This window comes from Podarcis melisellensis (assembly GCF_964234715.1).
Source record: "Podarcis melisellensis genome assembly, chromosome: 16".
NCBI lineage: Eukaryota > Metazoa > Chordata > Lepidosauria > Squamata > Lacertidae > Podarcis > Podarcis melisellensis.
Genome location: NC_138533.1, coordinates 28,410,793 through 28,433,912, shown reverse-complemented (window position 1 = coordinate 28,433,912; position 23,120 = coordinate 28,410,793). Strand labels below are relative to the sequence as shown.

The 23,120-nt window shown below is 45.5% G+C and overlaps 1 protein-coding gene across 2 annotated transcripts in view; it reads right to left on the bottom strand.

Moving 5' to 3' along the window:
- The window catches only part of PI4KA (phosphatidylinositol 4-kinase alpha), a 104,054-nt gene that overhangs the window by 16,502 nt on the left and 64,432 nt on the right, over positions 1 to 23,120 (bottom strand). For both annotated transcript variants that reach the window (XM_081893170.1, XM_081893169.1), the window contains exons 28-42: positions 23,029 to 23,118; positions 17,770 to 17,889; positions 16,700 to 16,792; positions 15,676 to 15,832; positions 14,915 to 15,042; positions 12,408 to 12,566; positions 10,402 to 10,553; positions 8,978 to 9,085; positions 7,750 to 7,877; positions 7,540 to 7,659; positions 4,682 to 4,761; positions 3,809 to 4,002; positions 3,002 to 3,092; positions 1,765 to 1,932; positions 890 to 943 (exon numbers count right to left, since the gene is read on the bottom strand). In XM_081893170.1, coding sequence (XP_081749296.1) covers positions 890 to 943; positions 1,765 to 1,932; positions 3,002 to 3,092; positions 3,809 to 4,002; positions 4,682 to 4,761; positions 7,540 to 7,659; positions 7,750 to 7,877; positions 8,978 to 9,085; positions 10,402 to 10,553; positions 12,408 to 12,566; positions 14,915 to 15,042; positions 15,676 to 15,832; positions 16,700 to 16,792; positions 17,770 to 17,889; positions 23,029 to 23,118 — 1,842 coding nt within the window. The remainder of the gene's footprint in view (positions 1 to 889; positions 944 to 1,764; positions 1,933 to 3,001; positions 3,093 to 3,808; positions 4,003 to 4,681; positions 4,762 to 7,539; positions 7,660 to 7,749; positions 7,878 to 8,977; positions 9,086 to 10,401; positions 10,554 to 12,407; positions 12,567 to 14,914; positions 15,043 to 15,675; positions 15,833 to 16,699; positions 16,793 to 17,769; positions 17,890 to 23,028; positions 23,119 to 23,120) is intronic.

Sequence of the window (23,120 nt, the reverse complement as noted above, 5' to 3'; positions counted from 1 at the left end):
AATATGAATGGGGCCTAATGGACCGCTTCCAACAGCTTGACTTTGCTCCCAAAGGCACACTCCTCCACCGTCTCCCGAGACAGACAGGTGCCAACAATAACGGACAACCCACTCACACATGAATCCACCCACCCATTAAGATCTTATTCTAGCCTCCCGCAACCCGGATCCTTCCAGATACTGTTGGTCTAAGATTCTATGACTACGCTTACTGTGTTTTAATGAGGACTGCTTTGTCGCACCTTTTAAATTATGGCTATTTTTATTCTATTGCTTATGCACTTGATTCGTATACAGTGGTACCTTAGTTCTCAAACTTAATCTGTTCCAGGAGTCCGTCCGACGCCCGAAACCGTTCAGAAACCAAGGCGCGGCTTCCGATTGGCTGCAGCAGCTTCCTGCACTCAATCGGAAGCCGCGTCCGACGTTCAGCTTCCGAAAAACGTTCTCAAACTGGAACACTTACTTCAGGGTTTTGAGGTGTTCGGGAGCTGATTTGTTCGACAACTAAGCCGTTTGGGAACCAAGGTACCACTGTGCTTGTAAACCACTTAGAAGTCTGTTTCAGCATTAAACGGGATACGCATTAAACAACTCATTCCACATCTCTGGAACTCTCTTCCAGAAGGGGCACCTATGGTCCTATCCATTTTTTAAACAAGCCTTAGAAATATTTGTTTCCTTCTGACTTCTATTGAGGTGTTGCATGATGGGTTTTGAGACTGCTGTTTTTAAATTTGGAATTGGATTGTTTTTCTGTACTTTTATATTGCTGGAACCAGGGTTTGCAAGCTGACTTGGGAGGGGGCTTTTGTCCTGAGAGGTGGCCGATGCATTCCTTAAAACAAATAAAAAGATTCCTGGCTTGTTCAGTACTTGTGCAGCCTACCTTATCATATCGAAGTGCCTGCACGATCTGTGGAATGTAAAATAAAATGGCATCCTGGGAGGTGTGAATAGGGAAAGAGAGAAAAGAAGAAAGAGAAAAGCAGTTAGGATTTGCTTCTTCTCTAGTTAGGGAAGGAAAATAAATTTCTCTTGAAAGAGCAAACACATTTAACCTAATCCTGGCTTCAGAAACAGATTGCTCCCTTACCGTCACAACAGTGCTTGGAATATTACTGACAACTACCCGTTGGCCCCCACCTTGAAGAAATGCTCCCTTTAAAACAAATAGAGATGTGGTACTAATTTTCCCCAACCTGATGCTGTCAAGGGCCAACATGTAACATTTAAAACGAAAATATTGCCACAGTAACGTTAATAGATCAGGGCTAATAGATCAGTTAATAGATCCTGCTCCTCCCCTCCAGCACACAAAGACAAAAAACCAAAATCCCTAATTTTGCACAAATGATCTAAGGTAAAGGTAAAGGGACCCCTGACCATTAGGTCCAGCCGTGACCGACTCTGGGGTTGCAGCACTCACCTCGCTTCATTGGCTGAGGGAGCTGGTGTACAGCTTCTGGGTCGTATGGCCAGCATGACTAAGCCGCTTCTGGCAAACCAGAGCAGTGCACGGAAACACCATTTACCTTCCCGCCAGAGTGGACCTATTTATCTACGTGCACTTTGACATGCTTTCGAACTGCTAGGTTGGCAGGAACAGGGACGGAACAATGGGAGCTCACCCCGTCGCGGGGATTCGAACTGCCAAGCTTCTGATCGGCAAGTCCTAGGCTCTGTGTTTTAACCCACAGCGCCACCCACCCGCATCCCTTGAGTTCTAAGAGTATCCTGTAAAAAAAAGGCTGGGTTTCTTACCGGAGGGAAAGAACGAAGGACTTTAACTCCGTACTGAGCTGTCAAAGGATGAGGAGGATACATGCTGGAAAAATAAGAAAGGCCTGTTGGAGGGTCTGTCGGCGTCCAGCAAAGGATGTGGCTCAGCTCAGGAGCGTCTGCATCTATCGTGTGCCACGTGACAAGGTACTGAAAGCAGAAAGGGGGGGGGGAATAATGAACCAAAAGCCAAGACAGGAGTCAGTCACTCAAGTGGCCAAAATGGGGAAGGGCCCACGGGAAAGAAGCAAGATTGAAGAATGCTGTTGTTGTTTAGTCGTTTATTTGTGTCTGACTCTTTTTGACCCCATGGACCAGAGTATGCCAGGCACTCCTGTCTTCCACTGCCTCCCGCAGTTTGGTCAAACTCATGCTGGTAGCTTCCTTTCTGCTAATCATTTAAACACCATTTGTTCACTTGTTTGTTAAATTTATATACTGCCCTTCATCTGAGGAACACTGAGGCGGTTTACAGTATAAAAGCACAAAAATACATAACAAAGAAAAATGCATAACGAACAAAACTATGCCCCTGCCCCCAGATTGTTTAATCAGTCCAAGGCCTGGGAGAACAGGAATGTTTTCACCTGGCACCTAAAGCAAAGGCACCAAGCGAGCCTCCCAGGAGAGAGCATTCTACAAACAAGGAACTACCACAGAAAAGGCCCATTCTCACCATCCACAAATTTAAGCCTCATAGTTACAAAAACCAGTATGCTGCACCTTTGCGATTTTGAAAAAATGGAAGGGATTCTTGGGACCAAACAAGTTGCGAAAGGACAGCCACGCCTGTTGCTCCTGTGTCTGCCCCGTTCACATGGAAAGAGGGGCTGGAATCTGATTATTATTATTATTATTATTATTATTATTATTATTATTTTACATGGCACAGAATTTGCTCCACGTCAGGCATTTTGACCACCGCGCATTCCCCCAAAGGCCCCCATAGGGTGAGGACCCCTGGCATAGCCTGAAGGGTCATGATGCAGCAAGCTTGATTCAGATAAGCAAGATGCTGGCCCTGCAGTTCGAAACATCCAGAGGCATCCAGGTTAAGGAAGGCTAGAAGATGCTACAGCATCCAGGAAAATGATGCCTGATCACTTTGGGCCTAATGCTTACAAGAAGCATCTTCAGAGCAGCAAATGTGTTCCTCGTGGTGTTCGTAAGCAATCCGCATTAGGTTACAGGCACAGCCAGAACAAGCACAGACGGTTACCTTTATTGCTTCTGGCACATCGCTAACTGCTCCTGGGTCCAAGCGGACGAGACGAGTCACTTCCATTCCGATGGCTTCTGTGTTTTTAAACCTAGGAGCGACAAGCAGTTTGAACGGATGACTGGGACCACAAGGAACACGACGCGGTCCCTTCTCCCTACTTGTCATCAGGAGGTGGGAGAAACGTCATTTGGTACTGCAGCTTTGGCCCAAAGGAGTCGGCCTTTAGAGCAAAGGCTGGATTGGCCAAGTAGAGGCCTAGTAGTTCTCATTGAGATGGTCAACCTAGGTTAGGTTTGAGGTGCTTGTATTGGTGTGCAAAGCCATATACAGCTTGGGATCGGGATAACTCAAAGATAGTCTCATGGCCAACTGATCGCTGCATTCTGCAGGAGGGCATATGGCAGCCAGCATATTATCAAGAGGTCTGTTTCACATGATGCCAAAATCAGATAGGCCCAGATATTTCACAAGGAAGAAGAGAAGAGTTTGGATTTGATATCCTGCTTTATCACTACCCAAAGGAGTCTCAAAGTGGCCAACATTCTCCTTTCCCTTCCTCCCCCACAACAAACACTCTGTGAGGTGAGTGGGGCTGAGAGACTTCAGGGAAGTGTGACTGGCCCAAGGTGCTGCATGTGGAGGAGCAGGGACGCGAACCCGGTTCCCCAGATTACGAGACTACTGCTCTTAACCACTACACCACACTGGCTCACGGCAACTTCAAAAGGTCGAAGTAGCAAGGTCACTGCCCTGAAAAGAACAGTGGAATGAAGTCTCATCTCCTCCTTAAAGAGGGACTCTCACCTGGTGGGAAGCTGGACGGCCAGGTAAGGCGAAATACTCCATGCCAGATTGACGTTATCTTTCCACTGCTTCTCACTCAGGCTGACGTATTTTGACCTCCAGTTCGCAACGCTGTTCTCCCCGGTCTGATCCAGCTCCAGCTCCGGGGATGAGAGAGGATTGTACCATGTAATGAGGCGTTCGATCTCAGTAGCCTTCAGAGGGAAAATAAATAAATAAAAGAAGAGAAAACAAAGTTCTGTCAGATCAAAGATGAAATGTTGCACATATAGTATGCATGCATTGCGTGGACGGACCACAGCTCTGTGGCAGGACAGCTGCTTTGCATGCAGAAGATTCCAGGTCCAATTCATGACATCTCCAATTCAAATAATCATGTTGCAAGGTGATGGGAAAGACCCCTTATAGCAGGCTTCCTCAAACTTGGCCCTCCAGATGTTTTTGGCCTGCAACTCCCATGATCCCTAGCTAGCAGGACCAGTGGTCAGGGATGATGGGAAGTGTGGTCTCAAAACATCTGGAGGGCCGAGTTTGAGGAAGCCTGCCTTATAGAGACCCTGGAAAGCTGCTGTCAGACGGAGACTAGACTAGACTAGACTGGGGTAGCCAAGTTGGTGTTCTCCACATGCTGTTGGACTACAACTCCCATCAGCCCCAGCCAGCATTGGGGGAGGGATGATGGGAGTTGTGGTCCAGCAACATGTGGACTTTACCATATCGTCTACCCATGGGCTAGATGGATGAACAGACTGGCCTGGAACAGAACAGCTTCCTGCATTTTCCTTCACTATCTTAACTCAACTCTTGCTTACTGGTGCCTAACAAAAGTGTATAAGCCAAATCCACTCTACTGAAGAAGTAAAAGCAGCTTACCAGCAGTGACAACAGCAACGTTCTCCTTTTCATGTAGTACTTGTGAAGCTGGGTGCCTCGATTGGTCTTCTTGGACATTCCTTAAAAAGAACACAGCGAGCTTTCTCAAGTCTCTTTTCATATCTTCTTGCTCTGTAAGGGTTTCTGATGGGGGACTAATTCCATACAAAACCACAGCTTTGCAGTGACCAAAGTGGACACTGGTTTTCAGCGCTGTGCTATTTTAGCGCCATTCATGAAGTAGCGGACTATTGCAGCCTCCTGCCCAAAATCCTAGAGAGCGACTGCCAATCACCATAGACAATGCTGAACGACATGGCTTTGGGCTTCCTATCACATATACCGTATTTTTCCCTCTATAACACGCAGATTTTTTCTCCTAAAAAGTAAGGGGAAATGTCTGTGCGTGTTATAGAGCGAATGTGTGGTCCTTGGAGCCGTTTGTCCCAAGTGCATGGCAAAAATCAGGCAAAAATCATATTGCGCCCTCACGGAGGAGAGGAGGCTGCTGCTTTCCTGCATTCTGCCTCAGGGTCTCACTGCCCACCCTGTTCTGTTTCGGTTGCTGTTTGCTCAGACGGAACAAAGAGCAGTGAAATCCCCTCCCCTCCAGGCAAGTAGAGAGGAAAGCAGAGCGTCCGTGCTCCGGTGCTGCTGCTGCTGCGTCTGGGGACTCGGCAGGCAGCGGAAAACATGCAGATGAGAGAGAGAGAGAGAGGGCTGGCTTGAGTGGGTGGGTGGACTTTTGCCTTCCTTCCCCCCCACCTTTAAACCCCTCTCCTGCATTCTTAGCCAGCTGCTTCTCCGCACACCCCTCTCGTGCTCCTTGTCCCTTCTATATTTTTCCTTCCCTCCCCACTTAAAACGTGGTTACACGTGGATCCTCAGGATCTTTGCATTGGGTCACCCCAAATTCACCATCAGATCACATAGCAATGATCTGATACAAAAACAGGGCTGCAATGGTGCAAAAACGTGGTTACAAAGCATGGATCCACATGGATCCTCAGGATCTTTGCATTGGGTCAGCCCAAATTCACCATCAGAGCACATAGCATGTCCATGGCTACAGCCTGCCCCCCAAAAATCACGCACCCACTGTTGCCTGGAGCTGCAATGGTGCAAAAATGTGGTTACAAAGCATGGATCTACATGGATCCTCAGGATCTTTGCATTGGGTCACCCCAAATTCACCATCAGATCACATAGCATGTCCATGGCTACAGCCTGCCCCCCAAAAATCACGCACCCACTGTTGCCTGGGGCTGCAATGGTGCAAAAACGTGGTTACAAAGCATGGATCCACATGGATCCTCAGGATCTTTGCATTGGGTCAGCCCAAATTCACCATTAGAGCACATAGCATGTCCATGGCTACAGCCTGCCCCCCCAAAATCACACACCCACTGTTGCCTGGGGCAACAATGGGGCAACAATGGGGCTGCAATGGTGCAAAAACGTGGTTACAAAGCATGGATCCACAGGGATTCTCAGGATCTTTGCATTGGGTCACCCCAAATTCACCATCAGATCACATGTCTGTGGCCACAGCATGAAGCACAAAAATGATACATCCTCTGTTTCATTCAGAATGTTTTTTCCCTTGTTTTCCTCCTCTAAAAACAATGTGTGTGTTATGGTCAGAGCGAAAAATACGGTAAGCAGCTTCCCATCATATATAAGTGCAGCATCGTAGAACTACTATGCATGGGGGACACACAGCTTTGACTAGAATTGAGAAGTCCTTGAAATACTCATCATATGCTGAAGAAACAACTCTTTACACTGGCCACTGACCCCCTCAGATGTGTACTTTGTAGGACCCCACCTATTCTCTTGACTGTAAATTTGTTTTAACCGATTTGAATATGGTACCTTCAAAGTGTTATAACTTGCCCTGGGACTGCAGAGTGAAGCACAGAGAAGCAATCTTATTAATAATGATGATGATGAAGCATTCTCTGCATTTAGAGATGCACAGACCAGGAAAGTAAAACGGTTGGATTTGAAACCTTACTTTTGGTTCTTGCCAAGGTCAATGTTATGCAAGTTCATGCAGCAACAACAACCCTTGAAACTGGGTCATATATATAAAAATTAAAAACACAGAACACAGGGCTTCTTGTATAAAAGGCCTCAGGTTTGATTTTCTGCATTGCCACTAAAAACAACCTTAAGGTAAAGGTAAAGGGACCCCTGACCATTAGGTCCAGTCGTGACTGACTCTGGGGCTGTGGCGCTCATCTCGCTTTATTGGCCGAGGGAGCCAGCGTACAGCTTCCGGGTCATGTGGCCAGCATGACTAAGCCGCTTCTGGCGAAGCAGAGCAGCGCACGGAAACACCGTTTACCTTCCCGCCAGAGCGGTACCTATTTATCTACTTGCACTTTGACGTGCTTTTGAACTGCTAGGTTGGCAGGAGCACGGACTGAGCAATGGGAGCTCACCCTGTCGCGGGGATTTGAACCGCCGACCTTATGATCGGCAAGTCCTAGGCTCTGTGGTTTAACCCACAGCACCACCTGCGTCCCAACAACCTTAAACAGTGCTAAAAACAACCTTAAGCTTGCAGACTGTTGTTGGCCAAAACTTGTCATACTAGGCCAATGTAGCATAATAGCTACGGAGTCACTCCAAGACTGGAGAGATCCTGCTTCAAGTGTCATTCAGCCATGAAAACTCACAGGGTGAACTTAAACGAGTCATTCTGTCTAGACCTCACAATCCTCTAAAGGTTTTGCAGAGAATCAAATGAGTATGTGTGCCCCTTTGTTCTCCTTTAGGGGATGGGAATATCAAACATAAATTAAGAAGGGTTTAGCAGGGTTCAGGATAAGGAAATGTCATGTGAGACAGACCTGATTTTTTTGAGATTGTTGACATGCCGCTGGACAAAGGGTATGTATTTATCCATCCCTGGGTGGCTTGCTGTCGAGACCCAACAGTGATGTCCAAGTTGCTCCGTGTATCTTGATTATCTAAAAAGAAAAGGAAGCATCCCGTCACCAAACCAGACAACTGAAAAAGGGAAAGGAAAGTTGTTTTATAGTTTCTTATCTAAGACCCACCGGGAGGAACAAGCTGGCTGGCTGTCAAATATTTCTTGTCGGAGAACATGGCAGTCCAGAACTTGATTAGGATGATGATATCCTCGCGCAGCCTCTTTTCCCCTTGGGTTGGACACTTTGGAGCAGAGCTTAAACACACAAAGCATAATTTATTTATTTTTTAATATAATTTTTTATTAGTTTTTTCTAACATATCATTTTCAACAGTAATTAAACATACTTTTACATCTTATTCAAATTTTTGTCTTCCATCAATCCTGTCTGAAAATCTTCCAATCTAATCTCTCAGTATGCATTTCTTATCTTCCCTATGACATTTCAAACTCATAACCAATATCTCTATCTTTTTCTACTTTGTAACACTTCGTATATTACTCCTTACAAAACTTCTTGTAGTCCTACTAGCTTAATTTGTTGATTACAGTTGCTTTTCAAATAATTCATATACTCCAATCTTCTGTATATCTCTGGTCCCACAGGTTTCGAATCCTTCCTGTCATTTTGTCCAATTCTGCATAGTCCATTAATTTCGTCTGCCATTAATTAGAAGAGTGCAGGTGCTTCGGGTAAGAGACAATGGCCTGGTTGAGATGAAATGCTAAACTATGCTATAATGTTTACATGAATGAAGCTTGGAAAACATGATCAGCTTTCACTTCCATTTTAAATCAACTGCAGTCTATCGTTCTGTCCAAACCTTAAGCTGTGGCTAAATTTAACTATGACCTAGGGCAGAGATGGCTAACCTGCAACTCTCCAGATATCACTGGACTACAAATCCCATCATCTCTGATCACTGACCGTGCTGGCTGGGGGTGATGGGAGTTGTACTACAACAGCATCTGAAGGGCCACAGCTTAACCATAGCTGGTTTAGGGAAACAAGCCAGGATCATAAATCATAGCTTAAAGTTGACACTCTCTTTTTTTAAAATACTGCAGTTAAAACTGAAATAAAAGACTGTGATCATCCAGAGAAAAAGAGAGAGCAGGTAAGCCCAAGACTCATTCACATAACCAGGCTATTAGGAGCACAGTTCAAAGCTGCCAGCCTTTCTTAACTCTTAGCTCTTTTCCACTTTCAGGGCAGCTACCTAAAACATACAGAGTTGCAGTATCTTATTGCTGCGCTGGTATGTTGGGACAGGGGAGGAAATAAGGGGGGGGCGCTTGAATTGTCCGCTTTACCTTTCTCACAGGTTAAGTAAGGAGCAAAAACGCAACAATACCTGAAATAATCAAAAGCAGTTGAATATATCTTCTCTCTCAAGACATTGCGAATCGTTGCATTTGGGACCACGTCAGCGTGAAGCAGGGACAATCCCAGAGTCAGCAGCCTAAATAATCCCAAAAGCAATGAATACATAAATACATGAAAAGGCATGTGAATACTCTTCCCTACACATGCTAACAGGTTTCTGATTTCACTTATATAAAATAATAATAATAATAATAATAATAATAATAATAATAATAATAATCCTGTGCAAGCTGATGCAGAAGCATATATTACTGATTGGGGCTCAGGAGCCTGTTACAGCACATGTTCTGAATGTGGGCAAATGCACACAGTGCTTGCCACATTTTATGGAGGATGCCTGATTGAAGGTGGGAAACCTCTGGCCCTCCAGGTGTTGCCAGACTACAACTCCCCATCACACCTGGGGCTGGGGGGAGCTGGAGTCCAAACACATCTGGAAGGCCACAGGGATTCCCTACCCCTGTTTTCTTGCACCAAGGCTTCAAGTGCAAGCTCTTTCTTTTTAAAAATGAAAATAAAAATGAAGGCACGTCCCCTGCAATGTGATCCGGCTGTACTCTTCAGCAGCATGGTGTTCTATTGACAGCAGTCAAAATCCAGTGCTGAAGGAAAGCTGGTCAGCTCCAGATTTCGGTGGTGCAAAGGCAGAACGGCTCAGAAGAGATGAAAGGGGGATTAACTCTCCCTGAGTCACTGCTTCCAAAATCTATAATTTAGACAAGTGAAACATGGAAACCGCAGAACTGCTAATCCTACGTTCCCACTCTAACCTACCCTAGATTGTGTCCTGATTACATTGTCCCATAAATGTAATTGACAATCAAACCTATTATTATCTGAAAAATCACGCCCATTTAAGTTTCATAGCTCTGACCTGGATTCCATTCATGATTCATGCTACAGGTGTGGCAGAGAACATGGGAAATAGGTTTGGTTTTGCTTTTGCTCATGTGAATAGAGGTGCAAACAATGAGTTAGGCTGAACCATCATCTTCAAGACGGCTCCATATCAATGGATTTGGCTAATTTGTGAAGAGAGAGCCAGTAAACACCTTTTTATCCATCTCCCAACTAGAGATCTGTCCTAGGCTCATTTTCTTTTGCACATAGTTGGGTGCAACAGAGCAAGGCTAACCAACATGATGTCCCCAGATGTTGAGGACACTAAGTCCCACTGGTCCCAGTCAGTGTGGCCAATGGTCAGGGATAATGGGTGGTGGAGTCCACAATATCTGGAGGGCACCATATTGGCTACCCTTGTAACAGAGCCAGAGGCTAGACTGGTCAAGGACTAGGATAGTATACACCCAGGTTTCAAAGCCTTTCCCATGTTGCATTTTCCTATTTCTTTCTTTCTTTACCCCCCCAAAAAGAAAAAAGGCACCCACTTACTTGAAACGTGGCCCAATCGCTGCCACGTGCCGATTCATACTGCCTTTTGATCCCCCAATGTTCAGAGAAAGGGATCGCTGGAGCAGACTGGAGAAGATTTCCACCTGGTCAGAGCTACAGTACTTTGCGATTTCAAACCTCTGCACCAGGAACTGTGTCAACAAGAGAAATGCTTATATGTATCTCCCAACAGAATTAAAACATGGACAGCAAGCTCGCTTTTAAATTCACAGAACTCACTGTCCACAAGACATGCTTACACCTTAAAAGGTAAAGGTACCCCTGCCCATACGGGCCAGTCTTGACAGACTCTAGGGTTGTGCGCTCATCTCACTCTAGAGGCCGGGAGCCAGCGCTGTCCACAGACACTTCCGGGTCACGTGGACAGCGTGACGAAGCTGCTCTGGCAAACCGGCACCAGAGCAGCACACAGAAACGCCGTTTACCTTCCCGCTATACAGCGGTACCTATTTATCTACTTGCACTTAAGGGTGCTTTCAAACTGCTAGGTGGGCAGGAGCTGGGACCGAACGACGGGAGTTCACCCCGCCGCGGGGATTCGAACCGCCGACCATGCGATTGGCAAGTCCTAGGTGCTGAGGTTTCACCCACAGCGCCACCCCGTCCCTGCTTACACCTTAAAGGATCTCAAAAGGGGATAACATGAAGGCCCTCATATCCCAGCCCGATCACCCAAGATCATACGAAGGAGCCATCTTAATTGTTACCTGTGTTACAGAGACTGGAATGGCCTCAACTACAAATCAGGCATTTACTGCCACCATGCTGCAGAACACCGTTCCAGCAAGCTTTCGATTTTCAGGAGTCTCTTGAAGACTTTATGCCAACAAGCCCATGCAATTTGCTTAATTTTTTCTGAGTAGACAGTCATTTTACTGGCTCTGGTTTTGTTTTTTTAAATGTTACTGTACACTGCCCTGACGTTTCGTGAGAAGGTGACATATAAACACCAGGAAGAACTTTCTGACAGCAAGAGCTGTTCGACAGTGGTTCTGGGAGCTGTCTACTTCCCAAAATGTTCATCCTGCCTTCAACCACCAGGTGGTGTCATAGCCCAACCTGATGGCCTTGCATTGCCAAGGGGAAAACGGAACAACTTTTGCTGTCTAGCATTTCATTGGAAGGGATTGCTACTTAAAGAATCACTCCTTAGGTTTGTAGATATCAAATCAATGTCCTTTAATGATGTAATGCAAGGAAAACATGAAGCTGCCTTGATAGAATGTATTTTCTCCATCTGGTATCCACTGCCAGTGACTCTTTAAAAGGTAAAGGGACCCCTGACCATTAGATCCAGCTGTGACCGACTCTGGGGTTGCAGCGCTCATCTCGCTTTATTGGCCAAGGGAGCCGGCGTACAGCTTCTGGGTCATGTGGCCAGCATGACTAAGCCGCTTCTGGCAAACCAGAGCAGTGCACAGAAACGCCGTTTACCTTCCCACCGGAGCGGTTGCTATTTATCTACTTGCACCTTGACGTGCTTTCAAACTGCTAGGTTGGCAGGAGCAGGGACCAAGCAACAGGAGCTCACCCCGTCGCAGGGATTTGAACCGCCGACCTTCTGAGTGGCAAGTCCTAGGCTCTGTGTTTTAACCCACAGTGCCACCTGCGTCCCTCAGTGACTCTTTAGGGTCCTGCCAACCCAGGCCATGTGATCAGCATTAACCCCTCAATGCTAGGCTCCGTGCCCAAAGGCTGCCCCTCTAAGGCTCCAGACAAGCAAGCCTTGAAAGGGTATTGGAAGCTCTTACCAGTGCAAACTGTCTGATCCAAGGGCTCTGTCCAGGGTCCTGAAAGATCTGCTACTAGCCTCCCTTGTCAGGCATCCTAGCCCTGACAAAACCCTGGATACCCTCTCCTTCCATTCCAGAACGCTTGCTGGATCTGTACCCTCCCGACTCTCCCGTGAGCCCAATCCACCAGCACCAGGACATTGCTCCATCTCTGCTGTAAGGATCTAGCGACTGCAGGAGAGGAGCACTTACTTCTATCCAGATGTAATGCGGCGTGACCTCTGGAGGACACGGTATGGGCTGGCTCTCTTCCGAAGCAGCTAAGGGATCTGCTTCTTTCCTCTCGGCAGAGAACAGGCCAAACTTCTGCTCCACGGTCATTTGCCAGGCCCCTGACATTTCTCGCATGAACTGGGAGGCAGGAGGGAAGAGGAACACAAAGGTTTGCTTCATTTTCCTGCTCACTGGTCTGAATTCTATTCTAAGTGCTGGGGTATACAGTGAACTATGAGACACATTTTTTGGTTCTGTATGCTAGTTAGTACACAGAAATGCATGCATGTGTACACCTAGTTCATGGGATATTTTTAGAATATTTCCTTTAAACACACACGTATTCCAAAAGCAACATGAGGCCCTTTCAAAGAAAATTGGCCCAAGTTATCCACTCTTGCTAGAAAAACTGACTGCATTTCTACATTTCATGGTACAATCTTTACAAACTACCACTACCCAATGTGTGGAAGTAATATGCCAAGCACAGTAGTTACATGTAAAAAAGGACCCTGGACAGTTAAGTCCAGTCAAAGGAGACTATGGGGTTGCCATAGTCATCTCGCTTTGTGGCGTTTGTCCACAGACAACTTTCCGGGTCATGTGGCCAGCAGGACTAAACCACTTCTGGCGCAATGGGACACCATGACAGAAACCAGAGTGCACGGAAACACAGTTTACGTTCCCGCTACAGTGGTACCTATTTGTCTACTTGCACTGGCGTGCTTTTGAACTGCTAGGTTGGCAGGAGCCGAGACAGAGCAACGGGAGCTCACCCCGTCGCATGGATTTGAACCGCCAACCTTCTGATTGGCAAGCCCAAGAAGCTCAGTGGTTTAGACCACAGCACCACCCGCATGGTTATCCAGCTTCTACTGGGCTAAAAGTGTCACTACTATTGCAGAGACAGCAGTGGAAGTTGAAGACCGTGATCTCCATGTCTCTCTATGCCTCTCAAGATATGGAGAGTGAGTGGTGACTATGGGAGAAGTCAGGGGTGCTGTATTATTAGTGCTCCCTCTGATGGACAGGCGCTGGGTCTGCCTCCTGGTGTCCCAGCAACCAGTGAGTTAGTGAGACCATCAGCCAATCAGGAAAGACTGAGTGGAGTGTACTGTGAGATGCTGTCAGATATCTATGGACGACCTACTTCAATATAGGTGTTTAAATTAGATATTCTTACAGTTAATGTGAGTTTATGTTGTTTCTTTTGCTTTCCTTTCTGCTATATTTGCAGCAAAAACAAATGCACTAAGTATGCTTTAATAGCTGGATAGTTATTTATTATTACTGTGCATTATGCAATTGGGTCGTGGGTGGCGCTCTGTGTTAAACCACAGAGCCTAGGGCTTGCCGATCAAAAGGTCAGCAGTTCGAATCCCCGCAACGGGGTGAGCTCCCATTACTCGGTCCCTGCTCCTGCCAACCTAGCAGTTTGAAAGCACGAAGTACAAGTAGATAAATAGGTACCGCTCCGGCGGGAAGGTAAACGGAGTTTCCGTGTGCTGCTCTGGTTTGCCAGAAGCGGCTTAGTCATGCTGGCCACAAGAGCCGGAAGCTGTACAGCAGCTCCCTTGAACAATAAAGCGAGATGAGCACCACAACCCCAGAGCTGTCTGCAACTGGACCTAATGGTCAGGGGTCCCTTTACCTTTACCTATGCAATTAGAAACACCAAACAGAAGGGCAAATGAGGTGGATCTGACTCCCTTCCACCCTGGCTAAATAACAGGGGAAGCTGGGAGAGGATTATTCCAGTCTTGCAAAGTCAGCGAAGAGAAACCTGCAGGTCTGGAAGTAAAGAGGGACATCTTTCTAGCAAGATACTCCCAAGTTATTTCATAAACCTCACCTACAGAACAAGAGGAAGTGGGTAACCAGCCCTGGAGATCCTCTTCCACCCAACAGACAGAGAAGAAATAATTTCTAGCACAGGTGATTTTAAACACGCGTCTATTCTTACTGTCAAATTTTTACTCCAGGTTCCTTCAGGTTCCTTCTGGAGAATGGCTCTTAAGACTGCAACCATGAAAAGAGTTACTAGGGACAGTTACTAGGGACCCTTGAACACATTAGTAAAGGTAAAGGGACCCCTGACCATTAGGTCCAGTTATGGCCGACTCTGGGGTTGCAGCGCTCATCTCGCTTTATTGGCCGAGGGAGCCGGCGTGCAGCTTCTGGGTCATGTGGCCAGCATGACTAAGCCGCTTCTGGCGAACCAGAACAGCGCATGGAAACGCCGTTTACCTTCCCGCTGGAGCGGTACCTATTTATCTACTTGCACTTTGACGTGCTTTCGAACTGCTAAGTTGGCAGGACCAAACAACGGGAGCTCACCCCGTCGCAGGGATTCGAACCGCTGACCTTCTGATCGGCAAGTCCTAGGCTCTGTGGTTTAACCCACAGCGCCACCTGTGTCCCTGAACACATTAACTCCTGCATAAACGCATCTCAGATTGTGCTGTGAGTGATTTTGTTTTCCTTACCGGCACTTCTATTCCATTCTTGGCAGCGAGTAGCCATTCCCAACAAGCGATGGCCGTTTCCATGCCGTGCTCGCTGAACATTCGCAGGGGGCCCCAACACAGGTGGTGCAAGAGCTGAGGGTCAGTGTCTGAAATGGAAACATTTATACGTAGCAATATACTTTTTTTTTTAAAAGAGTATTTTAAATGGGTTGGTTCCAGACTTAGTCATACTTAATGTAGACCCACTTAAATTAATAGGACTCCGGGAAAGAAATGAAAGGAGTGGTGCGTAAGTTACAAAACAAATAAGCAACATTTTGCATTTATCACACAAACATTTTGTTCAACTATAAGCATCTGTAGCTATTTAATCCTGCGACCCTATGATCTAAGGGTAGGCACTGATGCTTTTAGTGATGCTTTTGCAATTTTGTGTGTTGTATACATCCCCCCCCCCAAAAAAGTGTGGTCTACAAATATTTAAATAAATAGCTGTAACATGCCCTGGGACCTTATGGTGAAGCATGGGCAAGAGACTGATTGATTGATTAAACAAATAAACAAATCAATCAATCAATCAATCAATCATCCTTACAGCTGTACAAAGCTGAATAATTATTTGCCCATCAACCAGTAGACAGAATTCTCTTTTATAGAGAAATAAAAGAACCAGTTTGAAATTCTTCTTTTAGCATCCTTTTCTGTGGCTTCTCTCTCTAAAACTTGTATATATGCACGTACACATGGCAGAGGAAGGAAAATCGAACTGTTGTCCTTACCTCTGCTACTTATCAACATGGCAGTCATCTTAAACATGACTTGAGTGTAGTGTTCAGGCTGGCCTGGTTCCAGGGCCTCGTTGAGCTGCTTGATCATTAGTTTACTGAGATCTGAGGTGCGGCCTGTGGCGTGACAGTAATTAATCATCCCAGCGACCTGTTAAGAGAATTTCCAATCAGTTAACAGGGCTTGCAAAAACCTTTAAATGTCTAGGGTTTATCTTTGCGGTCACCTGAATGTTTTCCAATTACTCTACGGCTAAGAAGAGCTTTTCAGCCCTGTCAAAGCATGGCAAGATTACTATTACAGTGGTACCTCAGGTTACATACGCTTCAGGTTACATACACTTCAGGTTACAGACTCTGCTAACCCAGAAATATTACCTCGGGTTAAGAACTTTGCTTCAGGATGAGAACAGAAATCGCACGGTGGCGGCGCAGCAGCAGCGGGAGACCCCATTAGCTAAAGTGGTGCTTCAGGTTAAGAACAGTTTCAGGTTAAGAACGGACCTCCGGAACGAACTAAGTACTTAACCCGAGGTACCACTCTATAGCCTTTGCAAAATGTGGATTCTGCATTTTGTGAGTTCATGATGTTTTAATCAATCTTATTCTACAAACCACTTTTGAGAGTTTTTTCAGGTAAAGAAGAACTGGGTAAAAATGATTAAAATAAAACATTCCCAAATATTCTCATGCATCCCTTTTGAATGGCCAAGTTTAAACATCCTGTTTGCACGTAATGATCCACGAAAGAATCCCTGTCAGCCAAAAGCTTTTAAAAGTACTAGGAGCTCAGGAAGAATATGATGGATGCCAGAAACGTTACTCGGTTTGTTTTCACTTCTACATAAAATGTTTTTAGATACTAAAACGTATAAGGTTCAAAATAATGTTTCATGCCACAACACAGCTTACTGTAAATGAGCAAATCTCACTCGCTTTAGTGAAGAGAAACAAAGCAAAAAGGAAACAAATAATGACCCCTGTTTTAATGCCACAGGGCTTAGACTGCTGTACTTACTTCTCCAGCATAGCGATTTCGCAAGTTAAGTGAAGCCATGAAGTTGGAATAGTCTTTCTTTACACAGGCAGGCCTTTCAGTTAACTGGGTTGCCTACAAAAAAAAACCATACAATTACTATGTAAGTCATGGATAGGCAAACCAAGGCCTGGGGGCCGGATCCGGCCCAATCGCCTTCTAAATTTGGCCCACGGACGGTCCGGGAATCAGCATGTTTTTACCTGAGTAGAATGTGTCCTTTTATTTAAAATGCTTCTCTGGGTTATTTGTGGGGCCTGCCTGGTGTTTTTACGTAAGTAGAATGTGTGCTTTTATTTAAAATGCATCTCTGGGTTATTTGTGGGGCATAGAAATTCATTCATCCCCCCCCCCAAAAAAATATAGTTCGGCCCCCCACAAGGTCTGAGGGACAGTGGACCGGCCGCCTGCTGAAAAAGTTTGATGACCCCTGATATAAGTGGTGTGTGTGTGTGCGCGCGCACACACACACACAAACACAGCCCGCCCCCCCCTTCTGCTGCTGTCCAGCAAATGGTATTCAGTGGTATGCTATGCCTGAACATGGAGGTTCTACACAGACACTGCATCTATAATAGCCACTCACAGATCTCCATGGATTTGTCCAGCCCCCTCGCCTTTAAAACTAACTAAGCCCGAACCCATCACCACGTCTTGTGGCAGTGAATCTGCTAACTGAATTAGGTGGTGGTGTTCTTGGTGTTTTAATCCCACTCTTTAGCTGGGAAAAGACTCCTGCAGCGGCTTACCGACCACAGTTATAAGACAGTCCCTGCCTGCAGGCTTCCGATCTAAGAAACAGGACACAAAAGGGGGAAAGGGAGCAGGAGGCAGTAGGAAAAAAACAAGCTCTGGCACTGCGATGCAACTGAGTTATACGGCACTGTAAAACTTGAAAGTGTTACGTGAATTCAGAGTGTACCCCTCCTCAATGAAAACTGTTAACTCCCCAGAGAGCACTGGGCTCCACTTGTATAAAATAGTCGCAAAACCAAGAAAAAAACACAGCAAACTCTGGCCAGTTAACCAAAGAGGTGATTGTCCTCACTTACCCCCAGAGTTGTGTTCTGCCTGTTGTAGCCTGCGAAGTGGAGGATGCTCTCCGTGGCCATAGCTAGCCCTGTGTGCTGAGAGAGGCCAGAGACCCAGTTCTGATGCTTGTTTAAATATTCCTGAAAGAAGAAGAATAGTCTGAGCGCAAGCAGAAAATTTAAAAGAAGGTCTGTATGTTTTATCTTATGCTGGTCTGTGACCGAAATAAAGTTTGATACTGATACTACTTTAAAACAATGTCTAATACAATATACCGAAAATGGCATTCCCTTCTGTGGGAGAAGACAGGGAGTACCATGTTAGTGCCTTTAAAGATAGTATTGTTGGTTTCTGCTTTCTTCTCTGTGCAGCGAAGTGCTTGTCACGAGACAGGTGTTTACATTCCACAGAGTCTGTACTGTTGGAGGTTTTCCCACGGGAATAGGAGACTGGATGTGACGTATACTGGTTTCCTGTTTTTTCACTGCTCTTTGCAGTTTCAGTTTGTGATTCTCTCCGTGCCTTTGAGGAGAGATGACGCTTTCTCTGCTCCGGCAGAGGGAAAATGTTTTTCTGTAATTTACCAGCTTTGAACTGTAAATAAAGTAGTATAGAACATGTTGGCACATACTTCTCATCATTCCGCTGTGCACTGGACACTGCTTATCTCCAACATTTGGTTCCGGGCCCAGAAAAACGCAGTGTTTTGAGAATGGACTCCAGAAGTCGGGCTCCTGGCAAAGGAACAAAGGAGCAAAGAAACGGAGTGCCGGCAGAGGGACAGATCGGATCGGAATCTGCTCTGCGCGTCAAAATGATTGATGAAGGTATGTGCTACTGCTCCGGGCAGCCTGCCAGCTTCTAATTAATGGCTTTATGGCTGGACTTTGAACTTTTAATAGCCGGTTTTGCCGTGGCACAGGCAAAAGGCTAAAAGGGCAAGATTTCCTATGCTGGGGGAAATCGAAAGTAACTTTTAGAAGTGCTGTTGTTTCAAAGCAGCTGCAGATGTGACGCAGCAAGAATTAAAGGGCAACAGAGAGAGGCTCACTTGAGGACAGAAGCTGGATCCACAATGTTTTACTTTAACAAGCTGCATAATATGGCTCTTGCTGAAGGTGGAGATGTGCGTATACATCTGATGGAGATGCAGAATCTGAGACATGAGCTGCAACAGAGAGGACTCAACTTTCCTGAGGCTGTGTATTCCTTCATGATACTACAATCTTTGGGTTCAGGTTGGGAGTCTGTTGCGACTCAGATTGCTGTACAGCCAACTGCTCAGCTGACAGTGGACTATGTTACTGCCATGATTCAGAATGAAGCAGATCGGCGGGGTGCTAGCTGCATCAACAAGGGGGAGACTTCACAGTCGTCATCCCATAGTGCAGTGGAACCACCAGATGGCGCCAAAGCTTTGAAGGCAGTGAAATGCTACTCGTGTGGACGTCTAGGCCATATGAAGAGGGAATGCAAATATCCCAGGGCCAAGACGGAGCAGCGCAGCGAAAGCTCATCGCGTGGAAAAGGCCAGAGCAAAGGCAAAGGTCCGGTGTCCAGGACAACGCAGCACAAGGCAATGGTCTCACGCTTCGCTCCAAAGGTTGCAAAGGTTGCAGAGGTTGCAGAGGTCCAGAAGACGTCTAGATCTTTCTTCGTTGTTGATTCAGCGGCAACGCATCACATGTGCAACGATAAGAGACTGTTCGTGTCTTTTACACCGCAGGAAGGTGCGATTCACCAGGCGGATGACCACACCATTCCCAGTAAAGGCTACGGAACTGTTGTTCTTCACAGTTTGGACTTATCGATACAGGATGTTCTTTATGTGCCGGATGCGAAACATAATCTGCTCAGCGTTGGACAGCTGGTTGAGAAGAAGATTGACGTTTCCTTTAAGAACAATAGATGCATCATCACTAAGAAAAATGATTATCAATTGTATGCTGAATTTGTTGGTCGTTTGTTTGTTTTGTATTATGATGATGTTGTGCAGGATGACACTTGTTGCATTGCAGGTTCTAACAAAAGTTTGCATGCAGAATGTATTCACGCTTTTCATCGAAAATTTGGTCATTTGCATTTTGAGGCAGTATCTAAAATGCCTGCCTTGGTTGAAGGTATGACTATTAAACCCTGCAGGTACCACATGAAGTGCAAGGCATGCGCAGCAAACAAGGTGAAAATGGCTGCGAAAGGTAAGGTGTCTAGTAGGCAAGCTACAGAACCATACCAAATTATTCATGCTGATTTGGTTGGACCACTAGCGCCCTCTTTGGGTGGAAATAGGTACTTCATGGTTCTCGTTGATGCATTTTCCAGGTATATTTATGTGTACAATCTCAAGCAGAAATCAGAGGCTTTTCCTAGGTTCAAGGAATTCTGTGCTTGGTTGGGAAATGTGCATGGTAAGAAGATAAAGATTCTTTTCACTGACCGCGGGGGAGAATTCACTTCTCAGCAGTTTGAAGCTTTTCTGGCTGAGAAAGGAATTCAACACGATTTGTCTAGTCCTCGCTCGCCATGGCAGAATGGACTTGCGGAACGAGCAAATCAAACATTGCTTCAAGGGTTAAAAACCTTGCTGCATGATGCAAATCTTCCAGAGAGTTATTGGGCCGAAGCTCTCTCATGCTTTGTTTACAGTTACAATCGCAGGTTATCTTCAGCGATTGGTTGTACCCCCTATGAGAAGATGTTTGGCAAGAAGCCAAACATCAAACACATGAAAATTTTTGGTTCGGACATGTGGGTTCACTCACCACAAAACTCCAAGTTAGACAAGCGTGGATTGCATGGTATCTTTCTAGGTTATCAGAAAGGTTCTTACAGAATAATGATGACTAAGGAAATTAAGCTCACAAGAAGTGTTGAGTACAATGCCAAGTGGGGGGAGAATGTGGGAATTTTCCAATGTTATCCTGATGACAGTGATGAGACTGAGGATAGTCAAAAGCAACCGCAACAACCCACACCCACTGATGAAGGTTCTGATTCTGAGTCTGACACTGAATCGAGTGATTCAGAGGATTTCAAGAGTGCGAAAGCCTCTATGCGACCCTCTGAAAGCTCTGATCAAGAATTGGAGGAACCATTGTTCACAATAGGTCACTTTTCTCCTAAGAAGGAAGAGGAGAGTGTTGAAGACTTAAGGCTAATTCGCAGGTCACAGAGAGCCACAAAAGGCAGACCTCCAAAGAGATTTGCTGATGAGTTTGCTAAGATAGCAGTAACAGCTGTTAAAAGCTCCAAGAAGGTATTTGAACCTTCAAGTTTCCAAGAAATCCAGGATTTGGATTCAAAGGAAGCTGAGCCATGGTTAAATGCCATGAAGGCCGAGCTTGATTCCTTGGAAAGGAACAAAACATGGGACCTTGTTCCAGTAGTTCCAGGAATGAAATTGCTTGGAAGCAAATGGGTCTTCAAAGCGAAGACTGATCAAAATGGCAAGATAGTCAGACACAAAGCCAGATTGGTAGCCAGAGGTTTTGCTCAGGTACCAGGTGAAGACTATCACGAGACCTACTCACCCACAGTGAGGTATGAGAGCATTAGGCTTATGCTCAAGCTAGCTGCAGAGGAAAATCTACACATTAGTCACCATGATGTGAATACAGCTTTTCTGTACGGATCTCTAGGTGAATCACTTTATATGCTTCCACCTGATGGCGTACAGGTAAAACAGGGATTTGTTTGTGCTCTGAAGAAGTCCCTTTATGGTCTCAAACAAAGTGCACGGTGTTGGCACACAAAACTCACTGAAGTATTGTTTTCTCTAGGTTTTCAGCAAGGGAAAGCTGATCCATGTGTATTTGTCAAAGAGGAGGGGCAAAAGAAACTGTATTGTTTGTTTTATGTTGATGATCTTTTATTCTTTTGGAAAGATGTCACAATGTACAATAACGCCCTAGCTCAACTGAAAGAGCACTTTGACATGAAAGATCTTGGTGAGGTAAACAACTACCTATCTCTGGAAATAGAGAGAGATCAAGATGGTAACATTCTAGTACACCAGTCACGGAGAATTGCTGATGTGTTAAGCAAACTAAACCTGATGGATGCTAACCCTGTAGACACACCGATGATAACAGGTTATCAGGTAGATGACACTGAAGAAGCATTTTCTGACACTACACTGTACAGAAGTGTGCTAGACAAGCTAAACTTCATTGCCAGATGTTCAAGACCAGACATTGCTGTAAGCTGTAATTTGCTAAGCAGACAAGTCAACAATCCTACTGTTAAGGATTGGAAAGCTCTGAAACGCATAGCGCGGTATTTGAAAGGCACTATGCATTACAGACTGAGATTTAACAATCAGAAGTCTGGTGGTCTTGAGATATTTGCAGATGCAAGTTTTGGAAGTGACACTACAGACAGGAAAAGTACGTCTGGAGTTTGCTATAAGTACAATCAGGGTCTATTTGATTGGTCATGCAAGAAGCAAACAACAGTTAGCTTAAGTACTTGTGAAGCTGAACTGAATGCACTGTCTTATTCACTTAAAGATTGTGAATGGTTGTTACAATTGTGCAAAGACATGAAAATTCCTGTCAAATGTCCAATCCAGGTTTACCAGGACAACAAAGCATGTTTGGCTTTGCTGAATTCTGAAGGTTGTAAGCAAAGCACGAAGCACTTGCAATTGAAGGTGCAACATGCTAGGGAACGTATTCAGAAGGGACTCGTAACGGTGTCCTATATGCCAGGTAATGAAATTCCTGCTGATGTATTGTCCAAGATTGTATCAAGGGATCAACACTGTACCTATGTGCAGAAGTTGGGTTTGTACTGATATTGTACGAACACGCTGCCCAGAGATGTTCACAGAAAGGGGGAGGATGTTGGTTTCTGCTTTCTTCTCTGTGCAGCGAAGTGCTTGTCACGAGACAGGTGTTTACATTCCACAGAGTCTGTACTGTTGGAGGTTTTCCCACGGGAATAGGAGACTGGATGTGACGTATACTGGTTTCCTGTTTTTTCACTGCTCTTTGCAGTTTCAGTTTGTGATTCTCTCCGTGCCTTTGAGGAGAGATGACGCTTTCTCTGCTCCGGCAGAGGGAAAATGTTTTTCTGTAATTTACCAGCTTTGAACTGTAAATAAAGTAGTATAGAGCATGTTGGCACATACTTCTCATCATTCCGCTGTGCACTGGACACTGCTTATCTCCAACAAGTATACCTCCATCTTTAAACACACACACACACACACACATATACACACACACACACACACACACACACACACACAATATTTAGCTACAACTTGCAGAAGTTACCTGCAAGTGAGATTTGGTGACTGAAGGAGCCCATTTCATGGCTTCTTGGAGGATCATTCCACACCGTGCGGCAAAATCCTTTACTATACTCT